Source organism: Artibeus jamaicensis, unplaced genomic scaffold (assembly GCF_021234435.1).
Source record: "Artibeus jamaicensis isolate MK-2021 breed Jamaican fruit bat unplaced genomic scaffold, CSHL_Jam_final contig_452, whole genome shotgun sequence".
Taxonomy (NCBI): Eukaryota; Metazoa; Chordata; class Mammalia; order Chiroptera; family Phyllostomidae; genus Artibeus; species Artibeus jamaicensis.
In genome coordinates, this window is record NW_026521837.1 from 238,910 (window position 1) to 266,172 (window position 27,263).

Below are 27,263 nucleotides of genomic sequence, written 5' to 3' on the forward strand. Positions count from 1 at the left end.
TTAATAAATCTTCCATATGTTTCCCCTCCCCTGCAGCCAGCTTCCTCAGAGGAGTTGCTGCTTCTTGGTTCTAGCAACTTGCTTCTAGTGTGCGGGAGCATTTAAGGCGGGTTTTTGTTTAATTGAGGAAAGTTGACTGGTATGAGGGAGACTTAGGCATTTGGAATACACAAGATAAAGTATAATATCAAGAGTGGGAGAATGAAACTAATAATAACTATTCTCAGCCTAAACAAAGATGTTTTTAAAAACCTCATTACTTATCATAACTTATATGTACAAACATGTATAAAGTATGTTGTAATTTTATAACAAGCTACGTAGAGAACATATGTTGCTTAATAACAATTCCACTGCCATCCTGTGCTCTTCGGGCTGCTGCTCCCAGGTCTGGAAAGTTGAGACGAAACCAAATTGCTCTGCATTAAAAAAGTATGTAGACTGCACCCTCATGTTCATTGCTGCATCATTTACAACAGTCAAGACATGGAAAAAACTAAGTGTCTGTCAGCAGATGAATGAATAAAGAAAATGTGTTATATATACAGTGGAATATTATTCAGGCATAAAAAAGAAGGAAATCCTGCCATTTGTGACAAACATGGATGGACCTGGAGAGCATTCTGATAAGTAAAATGAGTCTGATATAGAAAGACAAATACCATATGCTCTCATTTATATGTGGAATCTAAAAAACAAACTAAAGCAAAAACAAAACCACACACACAGAGACACACAAGCTCATAGAGAACTAATTGTTGGTGGCCAGAGGAAGGAGGGGTGGGTGAACCAGGTAAAGGTGGTAAGAAAACACAAACTTCCAGTTATAAAATAAAAAGTTCCTGGGGATATAATGTACAGTATGGAGACTATAGTTCATATTGTATTGCATATTTAGAAGTTGCAAAGAGAGTAAATCTTGTAAGTTTTCATCACAAGAAGAAAATTGTAACTATATGTGGTGATGGATATTAACTAAGCTTATTATGGTAATCATTTTCCAATATATATATCAAATAATTACCTAAAACTAATATAATGTTATGTTAATTTTATCTCAATAAAAAATAATAAAATACCACATTAACCTATGGAAGGGAGGAGAAAGGTGGATGGAGCCCCTGTGGCTGACTTACTGCAGGAGATGACTTTGGGGAGGGTAGAAATGCCTAATAGGAATTTTAATTAGGCGGTTTGCTGTGTGAATTATGAGAGAAATCCTCTCTGCTGTTTATATAATCTACAGTAAACTTCATGTTGCTCAACAAACACTTCCTGGAGTGGATTCACTTTGTAAGGCCGTAAAGAACTGACAAATGCCAGTCAGGCTCTCAAAGTGAGGAAGCCACACCTGCTGGAGTGAGGGACATCACAGGGTAACATCTGGCTTCCCAGTGGAGGGAAAACCCAAACCAATAAAAGTGTTTCACTTGACATTTAAAAAAATTTTTTATGGTGAACATTTTCATACATTGTAAAGGTAGAAAAGTAGAATGAAGAATCTCCATCTGCTTATCATTCAACTTCAACATTTGACAAACATTAGTTCATTTTTAACAGCAGCATATTGTAATTTCCCATAAAACAATACTTAAAGACACAAGGGTTGTTGAGGGAATTATTGTTTAATGCCAATTATCTTAGAGAACAGCACTAGAAACATATTTCTTTCAAAATAAACTGGAAGTTAAAATGTTTTGAAGCTATTTGAAACCATATGGTTAGTTGAATTAGTTTCTAATATCTGAGGTGAGATAGCACTTAATAGATGCAGTATTTTATTTCAGCATTTTCTTTCACCACAATGTAAATTTTACCTGTAAGAATCAGAAAAAAAAATAAATGAGTGAAAGGACTAGGATTTGTTGTTTCCATCTTTCTTTACACTATCTTGTTCCAAATTTTAAAACTACTATTCCATCCCTAACCTACTGCCAAATTGCTACATATTTAAAAATCTACATCAAACAATGGCCCCTGGTTCAGTACAATCTATTAGGAAGAGTCACAACTACCAGCTGAGATTTAGATAAATTTCCTAGGTTAGGGACTCAATTTGCTTCCTTGCTTGCACATTGCATTCATTTATTCATCCCCAGTGCTTATTAAGTGCCTTCTATGTGTTGGCAGTATTGCTAGGTGGTTGAGTGAACCAATGGAATGCTCTGTAAGTTTGTCAGTGCTAACTTCTGTTACCAAATAGCAATGAATCATCAAACATGTGAAGGTAACAGTTATCTAAAAGGAACATAACCTAAAACAATCTTTTTCATTGACTGGATGACTAAACCAGTCAACTGCCACATTATAATTCCCTAAGGGTTACTTTGACATCAAATTCTGAGTTAAGTTGCTAACATATGCCTTTAGAAAAGCAACATTCCTTGGCAAAAGAGATAATAGTCAATTCTTAGGAGGCAGAGTATAAAGAGGAAAAGAGACTGATAAGAAAACTCCCCATTTTGACTTTGCTTGAAAGTGAGTTAAGCATTTGAGTCATTGATGAAAGCCATTTGAAGCAATAAGAAGGCAAATACTAGGACACTAAAATGGTGCTAAAAATGCAACATACTAAAGAACAGTTCATGAAGAAGACATTATTTTCTGCTGCACATGGCAAAAATAGCTTACAGAGAGACAGATTGTACCAAAGTCAACCAATCATACACATAAATGCCCCATCCTGATCAAACACTCTCAAAAACCTCTTGGGAGATCGGACTTTTTCAGAGAATAGCCATTTCTGCATGAAAACTAAACTTTAATTATAAATTTGATGGGGATTTACAGAAAAGATTGAAAGATAGGACTAAGCCCTTGTCTTCTTGCCTGAGAGAAACAGGAGGAAATGTGATCTGGAGAGCTTAGGTAGCTGCCCAACTCTGAGAAGACAGTCACTAAAAAGTCAGTAATTAATCTCTATAGTGGGGGCTTTGGCAATTTTGAATAATTGGGTGAATTGTCCACACTTAATTTATAGACTAAAATAGCTTCCCATCACTTTGGAGAAAATTATTATTTTAACATCGTGGTGTTGATAAGAACGTATGACAAGGTGCATTACACAGGCACACGTAGCATGACATCCCAGTTGGTTACTGTTGGTAGTGGACCTGAGATCTAGGCCTACAGTGAACATCTGGTTACACACATGTCTCTACTACCTTAAATTATGGTGGACCTAAGATGGGTGTGGTTGATATGTGGTGTGTCCATGTGGAATAGCACGTGGCCACTCCTGTTGTGGCAGACATCTTTACAAAGTTGCAGAATTCTTTCCTATTCAACCAGGCTTATTCCTCTCATTTCAGGCTTCAGAAAGCTGACTACCAAATAATTGGGGTAGGCTGGCAATTAAGAAATTTTCCCTCCATTTGTTAAGGGATAGCTCATGTATCTGTGAGAGAGTACCAAGGAAATAAAAGATGTCTTTAAAAATTTGTTTTGATATTCAAAAATCAAAGAATTTCCACAACGTACCAAGCATTTTTAGAAAGCATTCATTGCTTTTCTTTTTTCAATATCTCGCTTGAGTTGACACAGGGCACACTGAGGGAAACACATCAGCCACAGGAAATCACTGCAAATGGATCCCTGTTAAAAACAGACAGATGAGTCAACATGTAGCTTGTAAATATAATTACACAATTCCCTGCATTTGTATAGCTTTTCTAACCTCCTTAAAACATATATTTCATCACTTATTTATCATGAGAATTTTGTGACATTATCTCCACTTCTCTGATGACTCAGAGAAGTTAAAAAGCTCACTAAGATCACGCAGCACATTGGCAGAGCTCAGTCTTTCTTTTCTCAAGCCAGGGGGCCCTTTTTGTCTTACACCATTTTAAATCACTTGCAGGTTACAACTATCACCCTGGTCCTTTCTCATCTGTTCCAGAATGGTTCTCCCTATTTTATTTTTTCCTCAAATATTTTGTTTATTTTTAGAGAGAAGGGAAAGGAGAGAAAAAGAGCAAGAAAAACATTGACTGGTTGCATCTTGTACACCAGGGATCGAACTGATGATGCTTCCCTTTGTGGGATGATGCCCAAACAACTGAGCCATACAGGTTAGGGCTGGAATGGTTTCCTTTAAAGCCAGTTGTGTAATGCACTAAGTTTTCTACAGTTTGTGAGCAGTGCCAGACTGAGCCACATCATGTACCCTTCTGGCCATTTGCATTGGCATCTCTTATGTCATGAAATGAAGAAAGTCAAAAGTGAAGGAGGGATATATAATTATGGGGAAAAGAAGAATAAAGAGAATGAACAATGTTTGGAAAAGCCATAGAATGGGCTACCTTGAAAAGTTTGAGGGCTCTCTCTCTAGAAAGGTCTAATCTGGCTCTCAATGACCCTCTGGAAGAGATGCCCCTGAAGGAGTCCTACTTTGTGGCATTGGGTGACCCAAGGGGCTGTAGTCTGACAAACAGGTTCTACGATGGTGTGTCTTGATGGACTGAAATAATTTTGAGCTGCATTTTTTGATAGCACTATTTTTTAAATGTTGAATAAATACAATTTCTAATTTATAGTGTGAGCAGAGAGTATACACACACACTGAATCTGCTCTCTCTCTCTCTCTCTATATATATATATAGTAGATTCAATTAATAATGGTTAAGAGCTCCTAAATGTTGAGATTATAAGTATTCTATTTTTCTTATTTTTTTGATATATTTTATTGATTATGCCATTACAGTTGTTCTATTCCCCCCTTCATTCCCCTCCACCCTGCACACACCCTCCCCTACTATTTCCCCCTTTAGTTTATGACCACGTGTCTCAAGTTCCTTAGATTCTATATTTCCCATACTATTCTTGCCCTCCCCCCAATCTATTTTCTACCTACCATCTATGCTACTTATTCTCTGTACCTTCTCCTCCCTTCTCCTTCTCCCACTCCCCTGTTGCTAACCCTCCATGTGATCTCCATTTCTATGGTTCTGCTCCTGATCTAGCTGTCCTCTTAGTTTGCTTTTGTTTTAGGTGTGGTTCTTAATAACTGTGAGTTTGCTGTCCTTTCACTGTTCATCTTTTTTATCTTCTTTTTCTTAGGCAAGTCCCTTTAACATTTCACATAATAAGGGCTTGGTGATGATGAACTCCTTGAATTTGATCTTATCTGAGAAGCACTTTATCTGCCTTTCCATTCTAAATGAAAGCTTTGCTGGATAGATCAGTCTTGGTTGCAAGTCTTTGGATTTCGTGACTTGGAATACTTCTTTCCAGTCCCTTCTTGCCTGTAAGGTCTCTTCTGAGACATCTGCTGACAGTCTGATGGGAACTCCTTTGTAGGTGACTGTCCCCTTATCTCTTGCTGCTTCTAGGATTCTCTCCTTCATTTTAATCTTGGCTAATGTAATGATGATGTGTCTTGGTGTGTTCCTTCTTGGGTCCAACTTCTTTGGGACTCTCTGAGCTTCCTGGATTTCCTGGAAGTCTATTGCCTTTGCCAGATTGGGGAAGTTCTCTTTTATTATTTGTTCAAATAAGGTTTCCACTCATGGCTGTTCCTCTTCCCCTTCTGGTACCCCTATAATTTGGATGTTGGAATGTTTAAAGATGTCCTGGCTGTTCCTAAGCCTCTCCTCATTTTTTTGAATTCTTGTTTCTTCATCCTTTTCTGTTTGGTCATTTTTTTCTTCCTTCTGGTTCACTCCCTTGATTTGAGTCCCAGTTTCCTTTCCATCACTATTGGTTTCCTGTACATTTCCCTTCATTTCAATTAGTTTAGCCTCCATATGTTCCTCTAATTTGTGACTAAAATCAACCAGTTCTGTGAGCATCCTGATGACCAGTGTTTTGAACTGTGCATCTGAAAGTTTGGCTATTTTTGGTCACGTAGAGTTATTGGCTCTGGGGCTTTGAGTTTTTCCTGAGCCATAATGTTTTGTTCTGTTCTCACCTATTACATATGAGGAGAGGAGCCTTAGGTGTTCACCAGGGGGGGGGGGCACCCAGGTTGCTGGGTTGTAATGCTGTATGTGGGGGCTGGGTCAGAAAAGAACAATGGTGGTCCCCTTGCTGCTTCCTGCCGCTGGGGCCTGTGTGGTCTGTCTCACTGCTCACTCCTTCGCTGGTTTATCTGCATGCAAATGTGTGAGTGCCGTCAGCCCTCAGTGGGTCCACCTGCTGCTACTCAACACCTGGGATCTGCCCATGGCTGCCTGCGCACCTAGGTCGGTTCAGTGGATCTTTCCTACCTGACCCCCCTCTGCTGCTGGCTCTGCCCCTCTTACCAGTTTGGCTGAAGGGTTTGTTGTTGTCAGACTTCTGTATAGTTCAATTTTCTGTGGTTTGGCTGCATTTTTGTTGCTAAAACTTTGTTGTTTTTAAACTTGGTTGTGCAAGATGGTACAGTGATTTCACCTATGCCTCCACCTTGGCAGAAGTCAGGATCATAAGTATTCTATTTTTTATGAAAAAAATTATTTCTACAGTGATTTTTGATTCTCATCTAACAGAGTAAGTATGTGGGACAAAAAGAGGACAAATAAATAGCAAGTTAAAATTATTCTAATGTTGTGGCCCTCATTGGATGGAAGAATGGATATTTAGCCTGTAGACAATTCAATCTTGTGGCTTTCTCTTTTTCCCTAATAGGTAATCCAAATTCCTTTAACCCTTCCTCATAGGACTTGCGTTTTTAATCTTTAATTCATCATTTAGTTTTTATTACTTTTATCTTTTAAACTTCCATTAAACCACCCTTATTGAATACATATTATATGTCACAAAGAAGAAAATATTCTCTTTTAATAGGGTCTAATTACTTTTCTGTTCTATTATGTGCATGCCTCTCTTTTACCTCAGGTAGTTTTTAGGGAGAAAAATCTTGCTATTATTGGCTGAGAAACCTAGAGAAATCAGTGGAAAACACACCATGATTATAAGTCTCTTTAATAATATAAAACTAGGGAGAAGAAAAAAACATTCTTTTTTTCAAAGAGAAAGCAAATGAACTGTAAGTTTGTGTTATGCTGAAGTTAATAAGGGGTACAAGTGCCATGACTGGAATACAAATGCCATTCCAGAAAAATGGGTGCAAGAAATAAAGATTCCACATTCACTACTCTATTTGGTTACACTGGGCTAGTACTTCACTGGTTAAAAAAGAAGTCTTGTTATGAGTACTATTTTCAGAATCATTGACTCAGCTGAAAATGAAAAACATGTGGCACATGACTGACTGCACATCTACTCAGGAAAGCAGGATGATAAAGTGGAAAAAAACAGATGTTTGGAGTTAGAATAAATTGAGCCCAGCTTCCAATATTTCTGTGCCATGTGACTATAAGTCTGTCTTATTTCTGGTTTCCATATCCATAAAGTAGAGATGACAATTCTTGCTCCACAAAGAGTTTGTAAGTAGTAAATGAGCAAATGAGCAAATATATGTCAAAATCCTATCCTAGCACACGGTAATCAGCAGTTGTTTTTTTTTCTTTCTCCTCCTTTCCTGCAGAGGCTGTGCTGCTGCCTGCCTAGAAGATGCCATGCTGTCTTGGCTGTGCCCATGAAGGGAGGGGCAGATCAGTTAGAGCCTGCAGTGTAGCAGACCCTCAAAAGTTTGCATAGATGTAAAAGGGAAACAAAGTGGAAAGCTTGCATTAAACAAATTAGTCCTGGGAATTACAATTTTCAAGCTATGTTAAAAGAGGAATAACAGAGACACACTGTCTATAAATATGTTTATTTAATGTTTGCCAAGAAAATGTACTATATCATAGAATTCTAGACCTAGAAAGTGACCTTAGAAAGTGACCATCTTCTATTACTTCCTCATGACACATGAGAAAACCAATGCTGCCAAATAATTTACTAGCAAGTAAAAAAAAATAGCTATTTACTGAGCTGTTCTCAGAACGTTTATCTGCAGCACACAGCTAAGCACCCCTTCTCCTATACCATTTTGTCATCAGGGACCACTTTGGGACCTCACCTTACATCCCTACCCTAACTACATACACATGACAGTTTGCCTGTAGTTTCAGGAAGTTTATGGTTCAGTCACAAAGTGAAGAACTTGTATGTTATGCTGTCTTATGAGGAGCACACTCAAGAGCCACAGGGAATGCTGAGAAAGCCAGGAACTGAGTAAGCACATGGGACACATGAAGCCAGGGTCCTGAACACATCCCTGTTCTGAGAAAACAGCTGACTCATTCTCTGAGATAAGAACAAAAATAGTAGCAGTTATTTATTCAGCACTTATTACTTGACAGGCTCTGTGCTAAGCCTTTTCAATATATTATCTTCTTAATTTTTTAAATTTAAATATTTTATTATTTATGCTATTATAGTTGTTCCAATTTTCCCCCTTTGACCTTCTCCACCCAGTCTGCTCCCCATTCTCACAGTCAGTCCCCACACTGTTGTCCATGTCCATGGGTCATGCACATATGTTCTTTGACTAATCCCTTCACCTTCTTTCAACTAGTCCCTATCTTTTCCCCCTCCTTTTACAGCTGTCAGTTTGTTCCATGTTTCCATGCCTCTGGTTCTATTTTGCTGATTAGCTTATTTTTTCATTAGATTCTACATATAAGTACGAATCAGAGTTTGTTTTTCACTGACTGAATTATTTCTTTTTTTCTTGTTTATTCAAAAATATTTATTTATTGAGTGCTTACTATATGTTGAGCACTATTCTAGATGTAGGATTGATGCTGTTGAGGTGCTTACATTTTAATGAAGGGGAATAGACAATAAACAGATAAATAAAATGGTTTCTGGTAGTGATAAGTATACTGTGAAGAGAATCAGATGATAACATAGTCATGTGAGTAGAGGGAGAGTGGTTCTTTATATAGTAACGATGAGATTCCCCTTTCAGAAAGTATAGTTCAGAACCAAGAACTGAAGATATGAAGGTGCTGTTCTTAGGGAAGATGAGTATGGACCAGAAAGTGCAGAGAACCTACAGCAAGAAGGAGCAGAAGTTTGGTATGTTGCAACAAAATGAATGAGAGTGTAGGCTAGGGTAAATGGTGCTCCCCTGTATAATGTATGCCCACATTTTTGTGCACATTATTTTGTGCAGATTATTACACCCATGGTGAGTAATCTTCGCACCCATGTGTAATCTGCATACTTATTTTTCCCTAAAAAATGTGGGCAAAAAAGTGAGCATTATCTGTGGCAAAATAAGGTAAGTTTTCAGGGACAAGAACCCATCATGTCATGTGTTTGTTTAAAACATTTTGATGACTTCCCAGTTCAGAGTAAAAGCTGAAGTTCTTATAGTCTGCAAATTCCTTACTAATGCTCTGACGTCATCTTCTTCTATTCTACACCCTCACACACTCTTCCTCATCCCCATTGTCTCTAGAACATTCCAGGTAAATTCTACTTCAAGGCCTTGGGTCTAGGTCTTTCTTCTGCTTGGACCTTTCCCAGATGAGTTATTCTGTCATCCTTTTAAGTCTTTACTTTCTGACTGAGGTCTTTCCTGATAACCTATTTAAAATTAGAAACTTCAACACTCTCTTCCTCTTGTTTTATTTTTTCTCTAGCACTTATCACCATTCTACATATTGTACTTTTTTTCAGGTACATTGTAACTATCTTCTCCCATTGGAGCATAAGCTCTACCATTGGCAGCCACGATAGAAATAACTGATTCAGGCAAGAATCTTCAATGGATATTAGAACTAGAGGATGAACAGGATACTGACATCTCCCTACAAGGTCCTTACCCATTATAAAGGGGAAAATAGCAACTTTATAGTGGACAATCCTGGCAGACACTATCTCAACCAAGTAATCAAAGTTAACATTGCCCCTAATATGATGAGTTGAAGCCATGTGTTTCCTGATATGATGTATGGCAAACACAGCATAGCTTCTGAGGAGTTTATTCTAACAATGTACAACCTAAGTCTAGTCATGAGGAAACATTTAACGAACCAAGCTGGGGGATAGTCTAAAAAATAACTGATCTGTGTTCCTTTAAAAGAAAAGAAAGACTGAGAAATGGTTCTCATTGTAGGAGATGACCTAGGTGTGACAACTGAACACAATGTGTAATCAATCCCAGATTGGTTTTCTTTTCATCTAAAAAATGATCTTGGGATAATTGGTAAAGTTTAAATAAGATCTGTAGATTAGCTTATAATATTATATCTATGTTAAATTCCTGCTTTTTGATAATTGTTTCTTGGTTATGTAAGAAAATATCCTTGCATTTAAATTTTTTATTTATTTTTAGAGAGAGGGGAAGGGAAGGAGGAGAAGGAGAGAAATATCAATGTGTGTTTCCCTTTCACATGTCCTGCACCAGGGAACATGGCCCAAAGCCCGGGCATATGCCCTGACTGGGAATTGAACCAGCAAGCTTTTGGTCCACAGGCTGGTGCTCAATCCACTAAGCCACACCAACCGGGGTGACAATGTCCTTGTTTTTTTTTTTTTTTTTTTTTTAAATATTTTATTTATTTATCTTTAGAGAGGAACGGAAGGAGAGAAGGAGAGAAACATTAGTGTGTGGTTGCCTCTCATGCATCCCCTGCTGGGGAACTGGCCTGCAACCCAAGCATGTGCCCTGACTGGGAATCGAACCGCGATTGTCTGGTTCGCAGGCCCGCACTCAATCCACCGAGCCACACCAGCCAGGGCACGATGTCCTTGTTTTTAAGAAATACACTAAAATAGCCCTGATTGGGTTGCTCAGTTGATTAGAGTATTGTCCTGATACACCAAGGTTGCAGGTTGAAAACCTGGTCAGGGAACATACAAGAATCAACCAAAGAATGCAATAAATAAGGGGAACAACAAATCGATGTTTCTCCATCTCACTCTCTCTCTTCCTTCAGTTCTTTCTAAAAATCAATAAATAAAATTAAAAAAAAATACAGTGAAATAGAGGTAACAGTGCATCAAGTTTCTAACCCACCCTCAAATAATTCAGAAAAAACAGATAAAGAGAAAAATAAAACAAGCGTGGCCAATTTTTAATATGTTGGAAACATGGGCAAAGGGTATTCAGGAAGTCTTTGTACCATTTTTGCAACTTTTCATTAAATCTGAAATTATGTTACAAAAGCCTAAAAAACAACAAAAAAAATGTGCAGTCCATGAAGACAGGGGTTTTGATTTCCTTTATTCACTGATGTGTCTCTAGCATCTGCAATAGTAATTGGCACGCACTCGATAAATCCCTGTTGAATAAATGAACACCAGCTTATGATTTTACGAGGTTCTATGTGCTTAATATGGCTTTTTAATAAATGAGCCCTAGCTAATGACTTACCAATGAGGTAAATGTGCCAGCTCTGAGAGGATCACACACTCATTTTTACTCAAGGCTTTATAAAAAACTATCACCCACCCTACAGAAGTGCAGGGTCCTGTCTGAGTAAAGCTAGGAGAGGCTAAGGGTCTTGTGCTGGTCACTCCCAGCAACTTTTTCAGAGACACGTCTATTGGGTCAATAAAAGATTTTATTACTAATATATTCCAAAGTATACATAACCGCAATACTCCTGTAAATCACTTCAAAATTTAGGATGGTAGTGGAGAAAAGACTGGGTTAAGGTATGAAGGTGAGAAGGAGCAATCATGGCAATCTGTCAGACTGAAGGGAAGCCCTTGGGTATCTGGGCTACCACCTTGCAGTGGACTCTTGGGTGACTCACCGGGATGCCGTATCGGGTTCGATACATGGTCCTCATGGCGACACTTGCCCCACACAGGCAGCATTCATCCATGTCAGAGGCAATCTGACATGACAGGCACAGAGGGAAGAAAGTCCCGCAGAGGCCTGAGTGAGGGTGAGACCACACAGGAGAATTAGTGAAAGTTATCAGTTTCCACTAAACCTCAAGTAGATGGTAGCTTGGGAAATGGCCTTAATGAACCCTCTGAGATAACAATGTGGTCATCTGGGGTCTTTGCTTCTGGACCCCAGTGTCTGGTAGTTGGAAAAAATGTTCATGTCATCATATCAGGTCAGAGTTAACTGTAAAAATTTCTGCCCTGCCAATCTGAGCATGTGAGAGTTACCATTCTTCCCTGCCCTTGTTTACATTTGGGTCATGCTTGCATGGGAAGCTTGTGGCATCAGACATGTGAAAAGCCCTCTGAAAATCATGGGAGGGTCTTAAAGGTGAGAAATGGGTGAGTGGAGAAATCATTAGTGCCCACATGAGAAAAACAATAGGGAATAGATTCTATATGGTCGTATAGGCAAAATGTAGAGCCTTATTATCACTGTGAGGGTAGAGGCAAACAGAAGTAAAGGGATATTGGCATCAAAAGCACATAAATCTAACTGGTATTTCACTTTAAAGAATCTCTGAGACACAAAAAGGGCCTAATAAAATAGCAACAAACAGGAAACTAACATTCTCTTAGTAAAAGTCTATTCTGGAAAGCTCTGGGGTGGAGTATTGGTACTGCTGTACCCTTGATAAGATAAGAAAGTCTGTTTTATTGTTTTTATTTATTGTTTTAAGCAAAGGGCTATCTCCAGTGATCTTGGGACTTCCATCATATTTATAAAAGTAAGAAAAACAAAAAGAGGAGGGGCTGTTTCTCAAAGATACTGGAAAGATGTGCCACACAGAGAGTATCTGCAACTCATATGGCAATAGACTCTGAAATAAGGAAATTTTTCTCACACAAAAGTGTGTTTGGTAGTGTAAAAGAATCAGAAGTCAGTCAAATAAAAAAAAAAACCACAGGGCTTCCTGAAATGGAACAACCACAAGAGTATAACTGAAGCCAGAAAATACAGAGTCAGCACTGTAGGAAAAGAAAAACATAAACAACCAACTGGAGAAACATGTCAAGAACGTGCATGATATTAAAGAGGTGAAAAAATTAAAAAGAGGTGATTGATTAGTATAAACAAGGATCACAAACTGAAGGTCAGGCAGGGAAAATAAATGAATTAAATAGGTTGGAAAACCCCCCGAATGGTGGATGGTGGATATAAGCATGGCAAACTACATCGTGAATATCCTTTTTAATGGGGTTGACTAACACTCAGTAGCAGCTCACCTCTGCCACATGAGAGTGAGGACTCATCTTTCCTGATTTTTCAAATGTCTTCAAGAGAAGCTGGAAATGTAGATTGGAAAGCTAGATTTTTGTGTAAATCTGATTTTTTAATGTTTTCTACTATATTAAAATTAGTACATCAAGAGAGCTCATTACGTATAGGCCAAACAAAACACATCATCCAGTGAGTAAGTCCACCACGGGTTTCCAGCTTGTGACTTCTGAGTTAGAGAAAACATGGAACTCAGTTACAGGATAAACAATTTTTATTAAGTTAGTAATCTGCATTATTACTGGTAGTCAAGGAGAAAGGAATTACTACATGCACTTACAAATCCCTATGTCATTACAGCAGTCAAATGCGCCAGTTTGCCAGTCACTAGCCATCGTACCCCCTGCACCATATCTTGGCTGTGAAACAACTGGATTCATTTTTAAGGGTAACTTCAAAAGGGCAATGCCTGTAAAAATAAAACCAAAAAAGCATTAAACACTTAACTGTATTGGTGGGATATAATGTAGATACCAGTTTGAGAAGACATTTCATCACACCTCTTCTTATTAAGGGTGCTCACACTCAACTAACTTAGCATTACCTTTTCAGGCTGTTGTTGAAATCTGGAAATTAAAACCATAAAGCAAAGAGAATGAAAGTTCTTTTCTTAGGCTTTCTGTTTTTTTCCCCTTGTCACTCAACAATATGATATATATTTTTCTATTTTCAAGGCAAGCATTCTAAAAATGTCTATTTTGCATTTGAAGTGTTTCTTTTTGTTTGGTTGGTTTTTTTGTTTGTTTTTACTCTAGAATTAACCACAGGACTTTATTATTTAGGATGTAACAAAAAAAAATCAAGAAATTGTCCTAGTTTTCTTCTAAGGGGCAAGGACGAACTTCCTGTACAGAGCAAGTCAAAATAGCGAGTTGGGGAGCACAGACCATTTCTGATCACAACCTCGAGATCTCTAACTCAACTTGGTGTTTCATGTGTCTGATGCTTCCCTTGAAGGCAGAGGCTGCTCTACTGAACTTCAGTTATTAAAAGTGTTTCTATTTAATATCAATTATAATAAATTTTTACAAAGTTATTCCACAGGCATTCTCTCAGTTGTTTCTTAAGAGAACTCTGAGAAAGAGTTCTTTACTTTTCCATAAAATTGTTGTTAAACAGATGCTTCTAACTAAAGTCAGCATTCATTGTGTAATTGTTAGTGATGTCTTTTTTATATATATATATATATTTTATTTTATTGATTATGCCATTACATTTGTTCTATTTCCCCCCCTCCATTCCCCTCCACCCTGCACACCTCTCCCCCACCATTCCCCTTTTAGTTTATGACCACGTGTCTCAAGTTCTTTAGATTCTATATTTCCCATACTATTCTTGCCCTCCCCTATCTATTTTCTATCTACTGTCTATGCTACTTATTTTCTGTACCTTCTCCCCCTTCTCCTTCTCCCACTCCCCTGTTGCTAACCCTCCATGTGATCTTCATTTCTATGATTCTGCTCCTGATCTAGCTGTCCTCTTAGTTTGCTTTTGTTTTAGGTGTGGTTGTTAATAACTGTGAGTTTGCTGTCCTTTCACTGTTCATTTTTTTTATCTTCTTTTTCTTAGGTAAGTCCCTTTAACATTTCATATAATAAGTGATGATGAACTCCTTGGTGATGATGAACTCCTTGAATTTGATCTTATCTGAGAAGCACTTTATCTGCCTTTCCATTCTAAATGAAAGCTTAAGCTTTGCTGGATAGATCAGTCTTGGTTGTAGGTCTTTGGATTTCATGACTTGGAATACTTCTTTCCAGCCCCTTCTTGCCTGTAAGGTCTCTTCTGAGACATCTGCTGACAGTCTGATGGGAACTCCTTTGTAGGTGACTGTCCCCTTATCTCTTGCTGCTTCTAGGATTCTCTCCTTCATTTTAATCTTGGCTAATGTAATGATGATGTGCCTTGGTGTGTTCCTCCTTGGGTCCAACTTCTTTGGGACTCTCTGAGCTTCCTGGATTTCCTGGAAGTCTATTGCCTTTGCCAGATTGGGGAAGTTCTCTTTTATTATTTGTTCAAATAAGGTTTCCACTCATGGCTGTTCCTCTTCCCCTTCTGGTACCCCTATAATTTGGATGTTGGAATGTTTAAAGATGTCCTGGCTGTTCCTAAGCCTCTCCTCATTTTTTTGAATTCTTGTTTCTTCATATTTTTCTGTTTGGTCATATTTTTCTTCCTTCTGGTCCACTCCCTTGATTTGAGTCCCAGTTTCCTTTCCATCACTATTGGTTTCCTGTGCATTTCCCTTCATTTCAATTAGTTTAGCCTTCATTTGTTCCTTTAATTTGTGACTAAAACCAACCAGTTCTGTGATCATCCTGATCACCAGTGTTTTAAACTGTGCATCTGAAAGTGTGGCTATTTCTTCATTGCTTAGATTTATTGGCTCTGGGGCTCTGAGTTGTTCTTGAGCCATGTTGTGATCTGTTTGTGCCTGTTACATATGAGGAGAGGCGCCTTAGGTGTTCACCAGGGTGGGGCCACCCAGGTTGCTGGGTGGTAATGCTGTACGTGGGGGGAGGGTCATAGAGGGAGAAATGGTGGTCCTCTCCACTCGCCCAGTCTGCCTCACCGCTCGCCCCTGCCTGTTTATCTGAGTGCAAATGTGCCAGCCCGCTGCCCTGCGCCACAGGGGCCTGCACAATCTGTCTCAATGCTCGCCTCTTCAGTGGTTTATCTGTGCGCAAATGCGCCACCGACCACAGACAGCCAGCCGTGCCTCTTCCCTGGGTCCACCTGTAGCTAGCTCGCACCTGGGATCCGCACCCTCAGCTGCCTGTGCACTGCCCAGGTCAGGGGATCTTTTTTGCCCCACCTGCTCCACTGCTAGCTTTGCCTCTCTCACCGGTTTAGCTGAGCAGTTCATTATTTTCGGACTCCGTATTGTTCAATTTTCTGTGAGGTTTGGTTATGTTTATTGTTGATAAAACTTTGTTGTTTTTAGATTTGGCTGTGCGAGGACACAAAGTGTTTTCACCTATGCCTCCATCTTGGCGGAAGTCCCTGTTAGTGAGGTCTTGATAGCTAGAGTTTTACGGAAGATGTAGATTACTTAAAAAATACAACATTCAATTTCCTTTTGTGAAGGTGTCAGGTCAGAATCTGAAAAAAGAGCCTTCAGGTTTCTGCGGAAAAACCCACTGGTTGTGAAACCACCAGGAGATAGTGTCTCTCAAAGTAGCACCTAGACTTTTTATATTTCATCCAGTAATCAGGTGAAGTCTCATGAGCTCCTACTCAGTCAGTACTCTCAAGAGAGAAAATGTGCTTGGTTTCCCAATTGCCAATGTTAAAACTTTCTTCTTTAGTATTTTCAATCTGACTATAATGGCTGTGCTCTGTAGTCTTGGTCCTTGGTCCCTGCTCACTTTCAACACTTCCCTTGACTAGTTCAGATGCAAGTCAATTCCCTCACCCCACATAATCACTGAGCTTTGCTGTCTTCAGTCTTCCTCCACCATCTTGACAGGGATGGCCCCAGTCAGAGGTTCTATCAACACGCTTCTTCCCTATCCTGGCTATGCACTAGGTTCATCTTTAGTGCTTGGTAAAAAATACAGATTCTTGCTTCTGACTGAGTAGCCTGGGGTGGACCCTGGCTGTGTAAAATTTTTAAGAGGCAATTCTGATACAGCCAGCTCTTGTGGCTATGTTTATATGTCATTTCAGTTTCTCAGTTCTTCCTAATTCATCTTTTTTTTTAAAGATTTTATTTATTTATCTTTAGAGGGGAAGGGAAGGAGAGAGGGAGAGAAACATCAATGTATGGTTGCCTTTTGTGCCTCACCTGCTGGGAACTGACCTGCAGGGAACTGGCCTGCAACCCAGGCATATGCCCTGACTGGGAATCGAACTGTGGTTGTCTGGTTCACAGGCCCGTGCTCAATCCACTGAGCTACACCAGCCAGGGCTAATTCATCTTTTAAATTTTTCCTTGTCTTGGTCCTCTTGTGGATTGATGTCTTCTCTGAGATTTGTGGCTGTTATCAATAGATTTCCACCAACAGCTGAGTTAGCACAAAAAGGATTGGAAGTTCCTGAATAATAAGAGCCAAGGCACTTTGAACTGACCTGGAAAGGTGCCTCTGATACTGTTATCAAGAATTTTCGAGACTTCCACCAAAATGGAGGCATAGGTGGAAACACTGTACCTTCTCTCACAACCAAGTTTAAAAACAACAAAGTTTTAGCAACAAAAATGCAGCCAAACCACAGAAAATTGAACTGTACAGAAGTCTGACAACAACGAACACTTCAGCCAAACTGGTAAGAGGGGCAGAGCCAGCAGCAGAGTGGGTTTGGGCAGGAAAGATCCACCAAACCAACCCAGGTGTGCAGGCAGCCATGGGTGAATCCCAGGTGTGGAGTAGCAGCAGGTGGACCCACTGAGGGCTGACCATGGTCACACATTCTCGTGCAGAAAAACCAGTGAGGAGCGAGCAGTGAGATGGACCGCACAGGCCCCAGCAGTGGGAAGTAGCAGAGGGGACCACTATTGTCCCTCTCTGACCCTGCCCCCACATACAGCATCACAAACAGTGACCCTGGGTGGCCCTGGTGAACACCTAAAGCTCCTCTCCTCATATGTAACAGGTGCGAACAGAGCAAAACATTATGGCTCAGGAAGAACTCAAAGCCCCAGAACCAATAACTCTACGTGACCAAAAATAGCCAAACTTTCAGACGCACAATTCAAAACACTGGTGATCAGGATGCTCACAGAACTGGTTGATTTTAGTCACAAATTAGAGGAACATATGGAGGCTAAACTAATTGAAATGAAGGGAAATGTACAGGAAACCAATAGTGATGGAAAGGAAACTGGGACTCAAATCAAGGGAGTGGACCAGAAGGAAGAAAAAAAAATGACCAAACAGAAAAGGATGAAGAAACAAGAATTCAAAAAAAATGAGGAGAGGCTTAGGAACAGCCAGGACATCTTTAAACATTCCAACATCCAAATTATAGGGGTACCAGAAGGGGAAGAGGAACAGCCATGAGTGGAAACCTTATTTGAACAAATAATAAAAGAGAACTTCCCCAATCTGGCAAAGGCAATAGACTTCCAGGAAATCCAGGAAGCTCAGAGAGTCCCAAAGAAGTTGGACCCAAGGAGGAACACACCAAGGCACATCATCATTACATTAGCCAAGATTAAAATGAAGGAGAGAATCCTAGAAGCAGCAAGAGATAAGGGGACAGTTACCTACAAAGGAGTTCCCATCAGACTGTCAGCAGATGTCTCAGAAGAGACCTTACAGGCAAGAAGGGGCTGGAAAGAAGTATTCAAAGTCATGAAAAGCAAGGACCTACAACGAAGATTACTCTATCCCAGAAAGCTTTCATTTAGAATGGAAGGGCAGATAAAGTGTTTCTCAGATAAGGTCAAGTTCAAGGAGTTCATCATCACCTAGCCCTGATTATATGAAATGTTAAGGGGATTTATCTAAGAAAAAAGAAATATAAAACATGTATAGTAAAATGACAGCAAACTCACAGTTTTTAACAACCACACCTAAAACAAAAACAAACTAAGCAAACAGCCAGAACAGGAACAGAATCACAGAAATGGAGATCACATGGAGGGTTATCAACAGGGGAGTGGGAGGGGAAGAGAGGGAGGAAAAGGTACAGAGAATAAGTAGCATAAATGGTGGGTAGAAAATAAACAGGGGAGGGTAAGAATAGTATGGGAAATGTAGAAGCCAAAGGACTTATGTGTATGACACATGGACATGAACTAAAGGGGGGGGGATATGAGTGGGAGGGGTGTACAGGGTGGAGGGGAGTGAAGGGGGGAAAATGGGACAACTGTAATAGCATAATCAATAAAATATATTTAAGAAAAAAACCAACAAACTCCCAGGTAGTGCTGAGGTTGCAGGTGTCTGATTCACAATGACTAACCGGAGCCTAGATTGTAATTAGGAGCCATGGATATAAACAAACCTGGCTAAGAACCTTGAAACACCAATCCAAAAGAACCTATGCACTCCAGTGTTCATAGCAGCACAATTTACAATAGCTGAGTGTTGGAAGCAACCTAACTGCCCATCAGTAAATGAATGAATCAAAAAACTATGGCACATTTACACAATGGAATTCTATGCATCAGAAAGAAAGAGGGAGCTCCTACCCTTTTTTACAGCATGGATGATACCAGAGAGCATTGCTCTAAGTGAAATAAGCCAGGCAGTGAAAGACAAATGCCATATGATCTCACCATTAACAGGAACCTAATCAACAAAACAAACACTCAAGCAAAATATAACCAGAGGCATTGAAATTAAGAATAAACTGACAGTGATCAGAGGGGAGGTGGGAGAAGATAATGGGGGGAAAAGAGGGAAGGGTTTTCAGGAAAGGACACATGGAGAAAGTGGGGTAGGATTGAGGGTGGGAGATGGGGATGGCTGGGGTGTGGGGATTGGTGGGGGAAAAATGGAGACAACTGTACTTTAACAATAATTTTTTAAAAAACTGGCTTCAAATCGATTTTCTACCCTCTGTGTGTCCTTGGACAAGTAAACTAACTTCTCTGAGATTCAGTTTTGACATCTTTAAAATAAATATAGTATGCCTTTTCTCTTGAGTTGTGTTAATGTGATGAGATTATGTCAATAAACTATGTCTATTAGGCATTATGTTTCCTGTAACATGCCAATGATCTGACATATGCACCATTGTGTGTATTTTAAACTAAATGTTGCTAAGTAGCAGGACCTATGCCTAATTTAATGGTATGGAAAACCCCATGGGAACACAGCACCCAGAAGGCGAATGACAGTGTGGTGATAAGATGATCAATGGGGTAGGAGTCAGGAGACTTGGATTTAGTCATTGCTAGTCTTTGGAAGGTTCAAATAAGATCATGTAAGACACTTTGAAAACTGTAAATTGCCTTATATACACCAGAGAAAGTCTAAGTGCCAGTGAAAGCTGATGGAAAAAACCTGAGTGTGATATGTTGCCAGCAGGACAGTGGATTGCCCTTGTATAGACCATATACTTTTCCTAGCATTTTTATGTTTGATCTCCAGATAACACTGATCTCTATTGAATATTCACAGCAGACCAGAGCTTTCAGGAAATTAAAGCTGGTAATACTCTTTTTACTGCAGACGAGAGGTTAAGTGCCAAGGGCAAGGAAAAATGACTATTGCTAGTTCAACCTCTTTAATTTACAGATGAGAAAATGAGGCTTGTCTCAAACATTGAGTATGGTCCCTCCTCCTCTTCCTATTCTCTTTCCTGTGCCTCAGTTTCCTTATCTGTGAAATGGGGTATTAACAGTACATAGCTCAAAAAGTTGTCAGAAGGATTAAATGAGTCAATATTTGAAAAGCCCTTAGGGTGGTGTCTGGTATAAGGTAAGTGCTTTATGAATATTCGTTAAATAAAAGAGAGTACTTGGCTCCAGAGGGAAACACAATACTATCCCTCTGCCCACACTTACTTCCTTTATACTCTTAGATATTGTGAGATGTGGGTAGTTCTTTTACAAGGCTACAGAAGAAAGGGAAAGAAGCAAAAAACAAGTCACATGTCCAAAGTGACAGAGTGTCAGGGCTGGAACTTGAATTCAGTTGTAAGGGACTCCAAAGCCTTTACTGTTCTTCCCGCTGAACTCCACCAAGCATGAATCACAGTTCCTGGCCAGCTGAAATGAGCAATCCCTGTTCAGGAATAAGAAGTAAGCACCTACCTAGAGTGTCCCTTCTCAGGTAAATTTTAGGACTATTGGAAGGTGCAGGGTTTGTGACTTTGCTTTCTTTTTATGTATTTGTTTATGTGTTTATATATGTATTATTTTTAATATCCTGAAGCCAGTCACTCAAAAACTTACCCTAGAATTCCACAATACAGGTTTAGAGGATTGGTTCTGAAATAGATCATTTTAATTTCCAGGAGACATTTGGCAATGTCTGGAGACATTTTTGGTCATAACTGGGGATGACATGCTATTGTGATCTAGTGGGATCTAGCTAAGGATGTTGCTAACTATCTTACAAAGCACAAAACAGCCCCTACAACAAAGAATTTTCTATCCCCAAATGTCAACAGTGCTGAGTTGAGGAAGCATGATTTAGAGAACATCAAACGTGAGCACCGTGAAATGTGAGCATCAGGAGGGATCCTAAAGGTTGTCTAATTCAGTTTCCCAGCAGATGCATTAAGTCATGCCTACAGTAGGCCTGAAAAGCAGTTCCTCTGAGGAATGAAAACTAACATATTGCTTCTGAGTTCAGAAATGTTCAAAATCAAGTGCTGGGACTCAGGAATCATTACATGATTCCAGAATCCCCATGGATTCATTCACATCCTATCCTGAAATGCCTCTTCTGTGTGGCAGGTCCTGCTAGGTCCACCCAGCTTTTAACCTCTCTCTTTTCCTTCAGCTCACTGTTCCCAGGTCAACAGTTTAATCTATCCAGTTTTACTGTTATTCTCCTTTTCAAGTAAACTTTTAATTGAAGTGCAATGTGTTGGGTGTGGCAAAAGTAGGTTTCCCATGGTGAGTATACAAAACATGAAGTTTATTCTTGTATTACTATTCATTAATTATTATATCATTTACTTGTATTACAACTATGGATGTACTTTTGCCCACCCTGTATATATTGTACAATATAAAGCAGAAACTGTAAGTGCGATTGATGAACTTTCACAAAGTGAACATTTTGTGTAAACACAACCTAATTCGAGAACCAGGATGTTGCCAGCATCCCAGGAGCCCTTCTTAGTCTCCTAGGGAGCCCAGCTCTTTGCCCAAAGGCAACCTCTACCCTGTCTTGTAACACCAGAGATTCATTTTGCCTGTGTGTGTGTATATATATATATATATATATATACAATGATGTGCATGATTTATTTTCCTGTGCCTGGCTTCTTTTGTTCAAAATTATGATTGTGAGATTTAGCCATGTTGGATGTGGCAATAATTCATTCATTCTTATTGCCATATAATATATACCACAATTGTTCATCCATTCTACCATTGTGTTACTTCCAGTTTGGACTATTATGAATAGCATAGTGGTGCTGTGAATATTCTTGTACATGTCTTCTGGTGGACTATGCATGTATTTGTTATGTCTATAATTGTGGTGAAATTGCTGGGTCCTAGGGTTAATAGATAGTGATAAACAGTGTACTGAAGTGGTGGTACCAATTTACACTGCCATCAGTAATGTATGAGAGTTCCAGTTGCTCCACATCCTCACCAGTACTTGGTAATGCTAATGTCTTTTTTCTAACCATAGGTTGCTAAAGAACCTAGGAAACAGAAACCAAGATTTAAGACTGAGAAGAACAGAAATTATGTTTAAATGATTAAATAGAATTGCCATGTTTAGGAAAAAGAAATACAGGATATTTAGTTAAATTTGAATAACTGCCTCATGCAAAATTTTAGACATACCTATACTTGAAAATTATTCATTCTCTATTTAAAATTCAAATTTCACTGGAGGTTCTGTATTTTACCTGAAGGGCAGGGGGAATGACTTTTGTATGAGATACTGATGTGAGAGCATTTACCCACTGCTCCCACATTTACATGAATGGGAAGTGGTGGGGAGAAGCCAAAACAATGCCTCTTCCTTAGCTTGCACAGGAAACTCTATCTCACTCCTCCAGAGGCCAAAGAACCCAAATGTCAGCAATAATTGATTTCTATCTAAATTATTGTATTTCCTCTGGGAACACAGATTTGTTTATTACTGGAAGAAGGAAAAAAACCCTGAAATTTCTTGAGCAGTTTCTACTGCCAGTTTCCATTCTAACAAATTCTGTTCTCAATCTTTTCTGCTGGGGTGAAATCCCATGCTTGAGGAAGTTAAGCAGCCCTTATCCAGCGTCAAAGACAAGCAAGTGAAAACCAAGGTCCACACTCTTTCATTCTAACCAAATCTGCTGTCATTTTGGAAGGAGTTTTACGGACTAGTCCAGGTCCTCTATGGCTGTCCTGCTCTCAGTCAGTTGGAGCTGTCCTGATGGAAGCAGGCAAGATCCCTATCACTCGCCTTGGCCTTCCCAATGCTCTTAATTCCCTCTATTTGTATCGCTTCTTTTCTCCTCTTTTCTCCACCTTCCCTGGCTTTCAGCTTCCTACCAAATAATCCCATGGGTTATATGCAGTCTGTTTCTGGAACAAGAAAATAAATAAAGTCACTGAGTAAGCTGTATAACATGTTGATGTGAGCAAAATTAACTTCATCTCTGTGTCCCAGATTTCATTTCAGTTTTTAAGTTTCACATTGTGTCTTTTGACCCACTTCACTGTCCATAGCAGGCATAGCAGAGCTTCCTAGTTCATTATCTGGGTTCCTTACACTGTAGCTGTAAATTTTTTGTTAGTAATAATGGCTGGGATGGCATGACAACTGAGATAAATATCATATTGGGAATAGTATTGATTATAAATAATCATCTATTACAATACCAGGAGGTTTGCCCCCTGTCCCTTTGTCTTGTCAATCATTAGTACCTGAGTTATGCTATTTAAAAAGTAATGCAACATAAGCCTCTAGAGGGTAAAAATCTGGGAAGACTTCTGCATTGTGTAGTTTCTGCTCTGACCCCAAATTCCTGTGAGTGAATTATCCTTTGATAAGTTCTTTTATATTCTATGGAGTTGCCTGCTCTTACGATACTTTCTCATTACAGCGGCATTACACCTTTGTCCCTCTGTCAGAGAGTAGACCCTGCTTTAAAAAACATTTGCAGTTTTTTCTCCAGCACCCAAAATCCCACCATGGACCTGTTCTGGGTCTGAGTATGCATCTGGAGGCAGCTGTCCCCTGCCCCTTCTCCCCAGCACCTGTGGGTGTCATTAAAGAAATCTGCAGTCTCTGCATCATACTCAGTTTCTCCTGCCTAGCATACCAGTTATGATGTAGACCAGAAAATGCTGTCTCAAAATATATCTCTTTGGCATAAGGGGAACTGTGATCTGGTTATTTTGAGAAACAGCAGACAGACATAGGAGAAACTCTGACCACAGAGAAATTCACAGATGAAAGAAATCTTCCTTCCTCAGGCTGTCTCTCTCTGTAGCTCCAAGAAGAGAAGGATGACTCTAAATCTCAAAAAACTCTTAGCAATGGAGAAGGTGCCAGACTAAAAACTGCATAACAAACCTTACTCTTGTGTCCTTGGTCATCTCCCCTGAATTGCCCCCACTTCTCTCTTTAGCCTGAAGATGGTACTGAAGCCTGTATTCTAAGCCACCTCTAAGAGTCAGTCATTTCCCTGGGTGCCTATATGAGATGTGCGTGTCATGAAACTTCTGTTTGTTTTTTCTCTGGTTAATCTTATGAGAAAATTAAAATATGATTTATGCATAGTTGAAAGTATGGCATTTCCTAATTTAAGTGAAATTATTTCTATTAAAAAGTGTCACTCAAAACACATTTTACATCATCTTAAAAACTATACTCATGCCTGATAATACTTAAATGAGAAGATCTCTTGATAGTATTTATGTTTTTGATAGTGCAAAACTGAGAATCTGACACCAGGGAAGTCCAATAATGCTCCTTTCACCAAGAAAGTAAAGGGATCTTGGTTCACTAAAATGTTTAATTTGGGGTCAAGGTAGGGATAAACAACACAAGATAAATTGGGTCCTTCCATCTCTCCATTGTTGTTCTGCTATCACTAATCTCTCTGGTAATGACGGAAGTCACTAAGCTTCTCTACTTTTATATTATAATGTGTTAAACTGGTGTTAGGCATATAGAGTTTGAGGGGAAGACTACCTTCTCACACCCAAGCCCTCTAGGCTTGAACTAGGAAGCTGCTTACATGATCCACTCTATTTTTCTAGTCCTTTGATTACCATTTTTCCCCCTCATTGGTCAGATAAGATTCATCACTACTCTTAAGGCATTCCCTCTACACTGTTCCTTCTATGAGTTCCTGCCTCCTGTTTCTCTCTTTACCTGTTAACATCTCATCTCAAATGCTACCTTCTCCAGGAAGCCATTTCTAATCCTCCAAATTGGATTTGCCTCTTGCCTTTGTCTTGCTCATCACTTTTATGATGTGGTGGGAAAACTACTGAGCTTGAGGTTAGGGCACTGGGCTCTAAACATAGCATTGATACTTGGCTACTTCAGTGCCTTTGCTCTACATGACAATGATGGTATCATACCTTCCTTCTTCCCAGGGTTATTGAGAAAGCTACAAGAAGCTATACAGTCATGTGCTGCTTAACAATGAGAGTATGTTCTGAGAAATGAATCATTAGGCGATGTCATTGAACATCATCAAGCGATTTACACAATCCTTGGGGGGATAGTCTACTACACACCTAGGCTCTATAGTGTGTATAGCTTATTGTTCTTAGGCTATAAGCCTGTACAGCATGTAACTGTACAAAACAATGTGACACTAAATCAAATACAAGAGAAAATGATGAAATTAAGAGATGTGGTGAATAGGAGATGTAATGAGGCTGCTGGCATAACACAGCATACTGTGTTACAGCAAACATTTCTGTTATAAATAGGGTACACTCTAAAATAGTGATAAAAAGTGTAGCATAGTAAATAATACACAGGGTCTGGCAGAAGTAATGCCTGCTTGAGTGTGGTTGCTAAGATAATAATATGGGTGCAATAATTTATAGTTTTAATTTGAACATTTCACTTAAAATGTCATATGGTATGCTTGAGTGTGATATTGTTATGTTATAGAACTATATGCTTTAAAACTTTTTTGTAATAAAAACGGGGTGTTATTAGTGCTGGACCCTGTATAAACCAATAACACAGTCATTTATCTTTATTATCAGTCAAGTACTATGTCCTGTTCACCATTGTATGTACTGTAGTTCTATACGACAGGCAGCACAAGTTTGTTTATATTAGTATCACCACAAACATGTGAGTAATGTGTTTTGCTACAATTCTAAGCAACACACTAAGTGACAGAAAATTTTCAGCTCTGTTATAATCTTTTGGGATCGCTGTCATATATGCAGTCCACTGTTGACTGAAATGTTATGTGGCACATGACTATACTAACTTCAGATGTAAGATTTAGATATGTGTGTTCTAAAACTTATGCTTTCTTTCTTTCTTTTTAGCTTGTTGGTTGTTTTTTTCTGCTGGGAATGACTGGGCTTCATTATCTTTGTGTCCCCAAAGAAGTGACCTGCACATAGTCTAAAAAATACTAAGCCCTTGAAGGGTTTTAGGACATGCTACCTTAAAATGTGGCAACTTGGCACGTTGAATACCTTAAACTGAAGGAGTGTGGGAAAAAAGCAGAGGCAGGAAAGTCACTCTGACCTCCCTACCCTTACCCTTCTTCCCTGAAAGCAAGAGATAAACCTCTTCTGTGAAAGGAATTATCCTTGAACCAGAAAGGAGGAAGGCATCCTTATCACCAGAGACAGGAAATTCAGGGCTGTGAATAAGCAAATCATGTTATTTCTTTGCCATTTAGTACCCTTAGGAAAAGTGCCTTGTTTTGTCAATTCTTCACATTTCTTGTTTCTTTGTCTAAAAGGTAGAAAAGCTTCCTGCCCCAGTCACTTCAGGTCTTTCATTCTCTTATGAAGGCTCCCATGCATATGTAAAAATTCTGTAAAATTTGTAGCCTTTTCTCCTGTTAATCTGTCTTTCTCAGTCTAAGTTTTAGACCCTGCCAGGGACCCTAAGAAGGTTGAAGAAAACTCTTCTTTTCTAGATGATAATACCAGTTTATTTAATCATTTATACTAGTGATTTTTAATCAGGGTGATTTTCTCCCAGAGGACATTTGGTAATTTCTGGTGACATCTGGTGACATTTTGATTGTCACAACTTGAAGTAGCAGGTGAGAGGAACTGGCACTGGCCTCTAGTAGGTAGACACCAGGAATGCCTCCTCCCCCTAATTCCTACCCGCTTATTCCTGTCAATAAGGAATTATTTGGCCCAATAGTGTAAAGACTGAGTAACTCTGACTCATGCTGTCATCTTGTTAAGGGATTTGAACAGTTTACAAATTTATGTATATAGTAACAGGATATAAAATGAAAAATGAAGAAATTAAACACAGGGACAATAAAGCCTGGGGCAAATTTAGTGCATGCCTTAAAGTTCCCACAGTGTTAGACACCTGAGCTGCAAATTAGACTCTGAACTTCCTACCAGGCAAAGTGAAGATGGAACACAAATATTTAGGAGATTGACAATGTCCATAAAGTAAAA

The 27,263-nt window shown here is 39.2% G+C and overlaps 1 protein-coding gene across 1 annotated transcript in view; it reads right to left on the reverse strand.

The window, feature by feature from the left end:
• Positions 1-1,502: 1,502 nt before the first annotated feature.
• PLAC8 (placenta associated 8) overlaps positions 1,503-27,263 on the reverse strand; it is a 31,701-nt gene continuing 5,940 nt past the window's right edge. The window contains exons 2-5 of the mRNA XM_037154822.2: positions 13,341-13,469; positions 11,643-11,767; positions 3,481-3,594; positions 1,503-1,817 (exon numbers count right to left, since the gene is read on the reverse strand). Of these exons, the coding sequence (XP_037010717.2) occupies positions 3,490-3,594; positions 11,643-11,767; positions 13,341-13,440 (330 nt within the window). The 5' untranslated portion in view covers positions 13,441-13,469 and the 3' untranslated portion in view covers positions 1,503-1,817; positions 3,481-3,489. The remainder of the gene's footprint in view (positions 1,818-3,480; positions 3,595-11,642; positions 11,768-13,340; positions 13,470-27,263) is intronic.